Source organism: Lontra canadensis, unplaced genomic scaffold (genome assembly GCF_010015895.1).
Source record: "Lontra canadensis isolate GAN:19392208 unplaced genomic scaffold, GSC_riverotter_1.0 scaffold29, whole genome shotgun sequence".
Taxonomy (NCBI): Eukaryota; Metazoa; Chordata; class Mammalia; order Carnivora; family Mustelidae; genus Lontra; species Lontra canadensis.
The window spans coordinates 8,413,249-8,422,775 of NW_022631023.1; the positions used below are offsets into that span (position 1 = coordinate 8,413,249).

At 46.2% G+C, this 9,527-nt stretch overlaps 1 protein-coding gene across 1 annotated transcript; it reads right to left on the reverse strand.

The window, feature by feature from the left end:
- Positions 1-7,030: 7,030 nt before the first annotated feature.
- On the reverse strand, positions 7,031-8,303 carry LOC116872243 (RWD domain-containing protein 2A-like). Its single transcript, XM_032865350.1, is given in 2 exon segments — positions 7,031-7,837; positions 7,839-8,303. Coding segments are annotated over 2 exon segments (885 nt in total). The 5' UTR covers positions 8,160-8,303; the 3' UTR covers positions 7,031-7,273.
- Between the last annotated feature and the right edge of the window lie 1,224 nt (positions 8,304-9,527).

Genomic DNA, 9,527 nt, shown 5'->3' on the forward strand with positions numbered 1-9,527 from the left:
TGACACACGACACGGGTGTGTAATGGAAGACTTATGAACGCAAAAGAAGGTTAATTGTGCTGACCTCAGGGGACTGAAACACATCTCTGGCCTCCCCTTCAGTGTCATTTCCCAACCTGCATTGTCTCTGGCATTTGCAAGGACTCCGCAAGATGGGGTGAAGCTGGCTAGGGAGATGGGGGTGCCAGACTTAAGGCTCTTGGGTCATCAAATGTACTTTCCCACTAGGGAAGGAGTACATTTCCTTTGAGTTTGGGGAATCAACCAGAATTGAACCAACATCTCTCTCTTGATAACATAATTCAAGTATGGTGCAATAGTGTTTGGGGGAGTGGATTTGAGTATTATTAGTTTCGCTGCTTGGGAATGGGTTCCAGGGGAGGCCATGTAGAGGGAGACCCAGCCCCCAAAATTGTTGAACATCATTGGGTTTGCAGAGCCCTGTCAAAGGGCCTTCTGAATCACCCATATCTCTACCATCCCCAACATAAGGCCTCCTCCCCAAACCTCTAAGCCACCAAGTCAGCCAACATTTTCTAATAATCATTTCCTACATAAAATCAACAAGGGGAAAAATTCCTCTTCAAGCACTTGTCTTGATGATTACATTTCTCTTTGACAGAGAATTATCAGTGACGGCCCCATGGCTCATAAGACTGTAGAGATTGCAAACCTCTGATTAATGGGGTAAGACAGATTGTTGATATTCATGGAATTCAATATTCCAACCTCAGACCCTTATTTACAGCACATTGACTTGCAACTATGAAAAAGGCTCTGCTTTTTTATGTTGCGTTATTAGGAGAGCACTCTAGAGTGAGGAGCCAGGCCAACATGTCTAGTTGGGTAGCCTAAACCAAACCATGCATTTTAGGTAGTGATTTGGGATTTAAAACCCAAATAATGCATGGAGATACTCTGGCCACAATATATTTCCCTATTGTACCTGCACCCGGGCCTTGATGGAACCCTTCAAAGTCCTGAGTGATCAAAATTTCAAAACAATGTGGCAGTTTTCTTGTTCAAACAAGCAGCAGAGAAAGTACCCCATGTGTCCTAGGCTGCAATCTTCTTTGTTTCTTCATTTCTCTTATTTAAAAAAAAAAATGAGTAAGTAAAGCATGGAACTCATCACGAAATGTGACTCCCCTAAAGAATGATAACATTTCATTCTGCATTTGCGTGGCACCCAAAATCACGGTTAGATGAAGGTGACCGCTTTCATTCCCATCATCTTGTTATGGCTTCAAAATCACGCTGTGTTATTATTTGCCCCATTTTGCAGAGGGGCTAAATGAAGAACAGAATGAATAACTTACCCCAAATTACCCATGAAGTCAGGCTTATTAGAATTCCCAGGCCAGTGGGCTCGCCACAAAACTGCACTGCTTGACAAATAGACAGGGTGCCAAGCACAAGCCAGCCCTCCATCCTTCATGATCACTGTCTACTTCCCAGGTGGGAAAGAGGCCAGATGTAATTTGCTCATGCAAAAAAAAAAAAAAGCAAGGAATGGGTAGAGGGTCGTTTGGATATTTTAAAGATAAGAGAGAAAGTATTTCTTTAGAGGTTACTGAAAATTATTTTTTAAAGCAAAGCTGATGAGTAAATCATAAATACAAGATGACACGTGGGTTGGAAACTATCCACGATGGAGGACTGGTGGGGCTTTACATTAAATGGATCCTTTTCCTCAGGAATACCCCCAGAAGAGGTATTGTTGTGTTTTTAGAGCCAGAATGTAGGGGGGGTAGTTTAGTATTTATCTGAAGGATGAACTGAATTATGAAGGGGATAAAGTTTATCCTTGTGCGTTTCCTATTTCCCCTTGGATCCCACCTCTTTGCTGTGGCCAACTTCCTGTTCTTGGGTTGTCCTGGTGACTCATGTCTGTTAAAAGGGTCCCACAATGCAGGTCCCACAGAAAGCTCCATTGTCCCAGATTTCCCACCCCCATCAAACATTACTCATTTTAGCCCTATTTCTTCAGCTTCTGTTTCGTACATGAACATGATTGTGAGGAGGGGCTCCTGGGTGGCTTAGTCAAAGCATTTGCCTTTGGCTCAGGTCATGATCCCAGGGTCTTGGGATTGAGTCCTGCATTGGACTCCTTGCTCAGGAGGGACTCTGCCTTCTCTTTTTACCCCTCTCCCCTGCTTGTGATCTCTCTCACTCTCTTTCAAATAAATAAGCTCTTAAAAAACAAAAAAGGAAAATGGTTTTGAGTAGATTAATCAGAGAAATTACCCTGTGGAACACATTAGCTAGATGGTATGTTACCTCTTGCAGATTGTAATAATAATGACACTCTTCACTGCATTTTCATGCATGGAGAGATTTAAGAGTACCATGAAAGGAATGCAATGAAAATGAAAAAAATAATATCAAGCTTCTGCCATTCAAAATAGGATTTTGTAGCAAAACAATAAACTTGAAAATCAGGTGTTGTTGAGAGAAGGGATTTCCTTGATTTTTTTCTATCCCATTGGCATATCAAGAGCCACACATAGAGGACTAAACCATAGAGTTTTATATTCAGAGGGAAGGAAGGAGCGGTGCCAATTCCTCCCAGCCCTGGAGTATTGTGGGTCACAGGCAACAGGAAGAAGGAAGAGTGAGTAGTGAGATGTGTGGGTCCCAACTCATTTCTCCTGGCAGAGACCCAGAGAGAAGGAAGCACATACACTAGTTGAGGAAGATACAGAAAGCAGAGGAGTTGGTGTGCTCTCTGTTTGGGGGACATCATTTTGCTGGGTAGCTCTTCACCAACATAGAAGGTCCCAGAGAAACTAAAAAGATGGGGGAGCATTCACGGGCAGAGAGAGTCTGGTGGCACTAAGCAATGGCTAAGTTGAGGGGTGGAGGATCTGCCAAGAGGCTTAGTACGGTGGCCACCACGTGACCTGCATTAGAGGACATCCAGAGGTAGAAGGAAGCCATGGCAGAATTCTTATCTCAAGCCATGGGACAGGGCTACCTAGTCCCGACTGGTCAAGAAGGTTTCATAAGCCACCGACATCAGCTGGCCAACTCTACCCCAGGGAGAAACAGCCAGACCCTCCCATAGACCTGTATTAGTACCAGGTCACTTCGCCCAATACCCTCAGGGGACATGTGCCCTCTTCTTCCCTCCATATGCTCAGATTTCACCTCCGAAGGGGCAATGGGGTGAGGATGAAATCAAACAGGTCAAGCTAGACCTTTGGAAACTATTTAAATCAGTTCCATTTGAGTGGATCCAAGCACCGGGACAGCTGCTCAAACTGTTGCCATCATAGGAGGACACAGGCATAAAAACTTTGAGGCTAGAGAAGAGGTGGTATATATACACATGGAATATCACTCAGTCACCAAAAAGAATGAAATCTTGTCATTTAAAACAATGTGGATAGAGCTAGAGAGTATTACACTGAATGAAATAAGTCAGAGAAATACAAATTCTGTATGATTTCACTCATATGTGGAATTTAAGAAATAAAACAGATGAACATAGGGGAAGGGGGAAAAAGGCAGAGAGGGAGACAAACCATAAGAGACTCTTGACTATAGAGAACAAACTGGGGGTTGAAGGTGGGTCACAGGGGGCAGATGGGCTAGATGGTGGATGGGCATTAAGGAGGGCACTAGTTGTGATGAGCACTGAGTGTGATATGTAAGTGATGAATCACTGAATTCTACTACTGAAGCCAAAATGTTAACCACCTAGAATTTAAATAAAAGATTAAAATAAAATAGAATCATTAAAACTGAGAAAGTAAGAGTAAGTAAAAACTTTGAGGGTGGACATTCAGAAGTTCTTATAGAAATATGACAGAATAATGACATCATCATAAAAGCGGCTTGTGTTTTGTGTGTCTTATTAAATTTTATTTGTAGTAGTTCATTTCTATTGGACTTTATGAAAGTATCTGCAGCTCGATGGAAATTAAAAACAGCAACAAAAATGGTCCCTTACCACAAGTAGCTTGAGAAGCATGGGGTTATGGATAGAACTAGGTTTTAAACCAGACTAAATACATTCTTTTCCCTTCAAATCGGTGAATAGGAACTTACAAAGGAAGATCAGATTAGTTTTAGAAAAAATTCAAGAAGTGACATTGCAATGTTTCCTACATGTCTGAACTATTTTATATGTATATATATAATTATATAAATTATTAGTTTATATATATACTAATGATATATACATATATATAATATATAATAATGAGAATACGTATTTTCCCATTTTTACTCCCACTTCATCTCCCAGGCCTTTCCTTTCCTCCCAGGATGGCTGGTCCACTGGGGGAACACATCTGCAGTATGGCTCTGTGGAGGGGAGGTGACTCTATCTGATGTCCTACGAGCACCCCTCCCCAGGACCTATCAGCAACTCGGGGCATGTCCTGAGGGGTAAGCAGCATGGGGCTTCAACAGGAGTAGGCTGCCAGGTTTGACTTGAAGATGCGGAGTTGGCCCAGCTGGTGGAGCTTGTGAGAGCAGAGTTAGGAGAATGTATGGGCCTGTTATCCCAGCAAAGTACAACTTCACAAAACAGAGACCAAGTTCTGAGTTCCGGGAGCTTCCATTCCAAGGTGTCATGATCATGGTCTTGCCCTTGTCAACAACAATCATTTCAAAGACAAATATCTGTTCACAGATCCCACGTTGAAAAATTCAGTCACCAGGCTGGTCATTACAGAGAAATATTCTGGAATTTTGAGAATGTCTCACTTTCAGATAGATGTTTCCTTAAATAGCGTTCCCCAAACACATGAGAGGGAATGTTGGGGATAATTAACTGAATTTTCTCTTAGATATAAGGGAGATATTTGGTCATACTTGGTGTACACCAATGGAGAAGGCAGTCCCGTTCACCGACACTTTTCTCAGGAGGACAGCTGTGGGTAAAGAGAATTCATAGTAACCAGTATGCCTCAGTCACACAATGCTGTTGTGTTTTGGTATGGGTCATCCTGTTTAATGCTAATGGTTACCCACAGAGCCAACACCATTCTCTCAGGGAGGGTGAGACCACACAGAATCCAGTTAGGGAATTTGCCCAAGTCATACTCCTGGATGATGCAGAGCTAGTCTCCAAATCACATCATCTGAACTCAAAAAATGCAGTCTTCCTACCATGTCTGAAGCCTGTTGACCATGAGACACCAAGCAAAGGGACTTGATTGAGTCTGCAGGGTCCGTGGCTTGCTTCTGTTGGTGTGTAGACTTCTAGCCTTGGTCACCTCCAGCCCTGGTCCAGTCCAATACAAATGGGAGATTTTCCTCCCTGTGATGTAGGCCAGTCAAACAAGAAAATATTGGAGGACACCCTTGATCAATGGAGGACTCCAGAGGAACGAATGACAAGTCCTTTTGCTCTGAAAATGTAAACTGTAAGACTAGGTGTCCCCCCACCCCCCAGGGTGAGCTGTAGCTGCCACTGTGATCTGCCAGCCCATAAACAAAGCGGCCACACTCAGCACCAGGAAGGAAGGTAATGAAATTACTCACACCCACCAGACAGCTGGGACCGCTGCAAAGTGTCCTTGTCGGAACACCAAGTGTTTGGGGGCTGATGTTTTCAGAGTGGCTTCTCTGGGAATAAGACAGATGATATAGGATGGGAAATGCTCAAAGTAAAACTTCTTACAATTTCTGATCCTGGGGAAGGACAGCACAACTCCGATTTACTGTGCAGAGTGACCCGGAGGTGTGTGTCCCCATGCCCACATGCGCACACATCCACACATGCCCACACGCTCACACGCTGCCCTACAGAAAAGCAGAGGAAGACTGCTTAGACAGTCACATGAGCAGTCTTGGAAGCTTCCATTAAGGTTAAAAATGCTAGGTGGGACCTGCGTGTCTTGGAGATCATCACACACACGCCACGAACCAGCCTTCACTTAGGAAAGGGAAACTGCCTGTAGCCTGTGGAGTTGTAATGAGCTGGCTTTTAAGACGGCCTGGAAAAGCTCTTTGCAAACTCCACATATATCCATCACCCTAGCAAGCCCCAGTGGACTCCGGCACTCCTTTGGTTTTATAAACCATTGCAAATGCTTGAAAGTTTGAGAAAACTTATGACCTTGGAACGCGTTGCCTGTTTTCTTACAACTTAATGAGACTAAATCGTTGATAAGTTCTGTTTTGAAGCCTAATCGTTCACCCCCGGGCGGGATGCAGGGAGCCAAATCCTACTTTCCAGGGGACAGATTCCTACATCGAGGGCTCGCGAGGGTCATTGGCCCACAGCCCCCTCCTCTGGCTCGTATTCTCCAGTGATTTCTGGCAAAGCCAAGGCGGTTTTGGCCTGATGTATCTTGGCAATTTGTCTGAAACCCCTCCTAATACTGGAACCCCTCCTAATACCTTCCAAATACTGGAAAAGCAGCACTCCCTGGTTAGACGGCGTTCTGACGGCGGTTCTAGAAAGCGGCACGGTTAGGCCCCTCAGAGTTAGGCAGAGGTGGGGGCATTCTTTCATTCATTTGACAAATGTCCGCCAATGGTTCACTGCCTGCCAGGCCTCTGGGTACTCTGGGGGCTCCTGGGGATGTCAGAGAGGCTGACCCTGGCTCTCAGGGGGCCCATAGTGTGCTGGGGTGTCCAGCAAATGAAGAAACGGTTCTATAAACATCGAGGAGTTTGGCAAAAGGCATTTGTGGCTGTAGTGGGGGGAGGCTTCAGAACTGGAGGGGGTCATGGGGAGACATGCCAGATTATGCAGATCCCCCCCCAGGCTGCCTCAGGACGCTCGATGCTGCAGAGGTAGGGACAGAACACAATCAGTGTTTATTAAGTGCCTCCTTGGTGATAATTCATCCCAGGGTGGGGGGGTGTTAATAGAAGCACCCCCTGCCCACGAGGAACTAGTGGGAAACAGTAGTTGGAAAGGTTGGACATCCGTAAGCCTGCACTGCTGGAAACATGGATATGCAGTGGTTAAAACACCAGAATCCCGGTTCTCAGCCTCAGATCTCAGGTTCACCATGTCGGCTGTGTGATTTTAGGCAAGTTTCTTTTTTTTTTTTTTTTCCGCTGGTTAAATTGACTGTTTTTATTAATTTACAATTAAATAGTTTTCAGTTAACACAAGAACATAGAGATAACATCACCATTGCACTGTTATAAAGTTAAAAGGCCTTTGTGTTTCATTACCAGGTAAAAATTGTGGGGCTAGGGGTCTCACAGAGGATGCCAAACAGCCACTGGCCCTTTTATTTTGGTCTTATTCACAGAAATACCGACTTAGAGAAATTATAAGCACAGGCCTCTTACTAGCTTCCTAGGCGTCTGAACTTTTACTTTCAATACCAAATAATATCTGGAACACATGCTCACTTTTATGTTTTTTGAGAAATTCTAAGAACTGGCCCAGGTTCATGTGATAGTCGTTCCTTAATCCATAGTCGCCATGGGCCTCAAGGAGCAATTCTTCGAAAGAATGGAAAAGGCGCAGATCCTCTCCATTTCCTTCGGTTTCGACACTTTCAGCATGCTTACAGGAAATGTGTTTCCAGTTGGGGTACCTAATTGTGTGCCAGAACTCCTCACAGTGCTCTTTGAAGCCCTCCACACAGATTATACCCGGCTTTCCTGTCATGCAAAATCCGGTCACATCCAACCTTTTCCCAACATTCAAAATCTTTTTTCTTAGGTCCTGCTGATATATATGGTGACTGTAGATCCACATTCGGAGGAATGTGTTCTTGACTGGCTTTGCTTGTGTAGATGGTTCATAAACAAGCTTTCTGTTCAGAAAATAGGAGGAACTATTGTCCTGCAACCACTGGATTGCGGCACAGACACAGAGCTCACCTGGATCAAAAGTCCCTATGTGGGAAGTGAGAGTTGCTGTTGAGCAGGAGTTGCTGTTGTCGGTCAAGCTCAGACGACCGTCCAAATAGCTGCAGCGCTGCGTAGGGGTAGCTGTGAGGCATGGCTACTTGCAAATCAATTTTCACCTTGGGCTCCTCCTCCTACCCCTGGAGGGTAATCACAAATTCAATTTTTGGCGGCAGTGCCTCCCTCGTGCCTTCCAAATATCGCTTTATATTCGTCAGGACATTTACATCTTCAAGTTTTACTTCGCCTTGGTTAGGAAACATAGAAAACAGCATTTCCATCTCCAGCAGCTGAAGCTGCAGGCATTCTTTCATTGAAGCAGACATGTTGCCTCGAAATCCACTTGCCCGGAAAAACTGGAAAGGCCCAGGGCCACTAGGTTTGTTAATTTCAGCGGTGTCCAGAGAAATTTCCCGAAGGTCCTTTTCCGTTCAGCAGTTTTGCAGGAACGCTATGCACCGACAGCCGGGGTCCGCAGTTCCGCAGGCGCGAGCTGCGCATCTTGGGCAAGTTTCTTAACCTCTCTGTGCCTCATTTCCTCCACGTGTGAAACGGCAATCAAAATAGCATCTATCTTCTAGGAATGTTGTGAAGAATAAGTAAGAGAGAGGTGCCTGGGTGGCTCAGTCGGTTAAGCCTCTGCCTTCAACTCAGGTCATAATCTCAGGGTCCTGGGATCGAGCCCCACATTGGGCTCTCTGCTCAGCAGGGAGCCTGCTTCCCTCTCACTCTCTGCCTGCCTCTCTGCCTACTTGTGATCTCTATCACATAAATAAATAAAGTCCTTAAAAAAAAAAAAAGTAAGTAAGAGACACACTCAGAACGAGGCAGGCCTAAGTAAGTATTGTGTTACTATCCTGGTCCTTAGGTCCCTCTTTGGGGGCGGGGGCTGTGTGGCTGGGGTGCTGGGAGGCAGTCGATGTCCTTACAGGAAGGAGTGAGCAGGGGCAGCTCTGGAATTACCGCAGAGAGGGACCAAGAGCTTCCAGACCATGAGGGCTTTACGAGGTAGGCATGGTCCGGCCATGGCACCTGGACCCTCTCCGGCACCGTGGCCTTCACTGTGGCAAGAGTGAGCATATCTTCCTTTACCAGCTTCTGCCAACTGTATTCAGGCCCAGCGTCCCGTCCATGGTGGGGAGAGGTTGGCTGGCCACAAAGGGGAGGGGTGTCCCACCCAATGGCCTCCCCTGGCTCAGCACAGCCAGGGCTGGCCCTTCCCCAGGAGTCACCAGGCAGGCCAATAGGAGGCTCAGGGTTCCAGGGAGTCGGGGGAAGGGCAGGAAAAGGGGAAAAAAGGCCCTGGATTGGCTGCTGAGGCTCCCAAGAATTGATGCAGGAAGGGACACCAAGCAGAAAAGCTCTGGAAGGAGCATCCCGCATGAGTCCAGGAGCAGGCGCTGGGCCGACACCCCCCAGGGAGGGGACCCCGCCTCACAGGAGCTGCCAGGCTCCTACGGCGTTGGGATCCATTCCCCTTCCCACTTCACCTTCACCTTCCTCTTGCCCGTGAACCACCTACTTCCAGAAACCAGGAGTCCCGTGAAGGAAGAAGGAACACCACCGCCGGTGCTGCCAGTCAGCTCGGAGGGAAGACCTCCAATGGCCAGGGTCCTCTGAGGCCACAGCCACCTAGACACACAATGCCTCTGTCACCTCTAGAAGCCTCTAGAAGAGTCAGTGCACATCCAGCC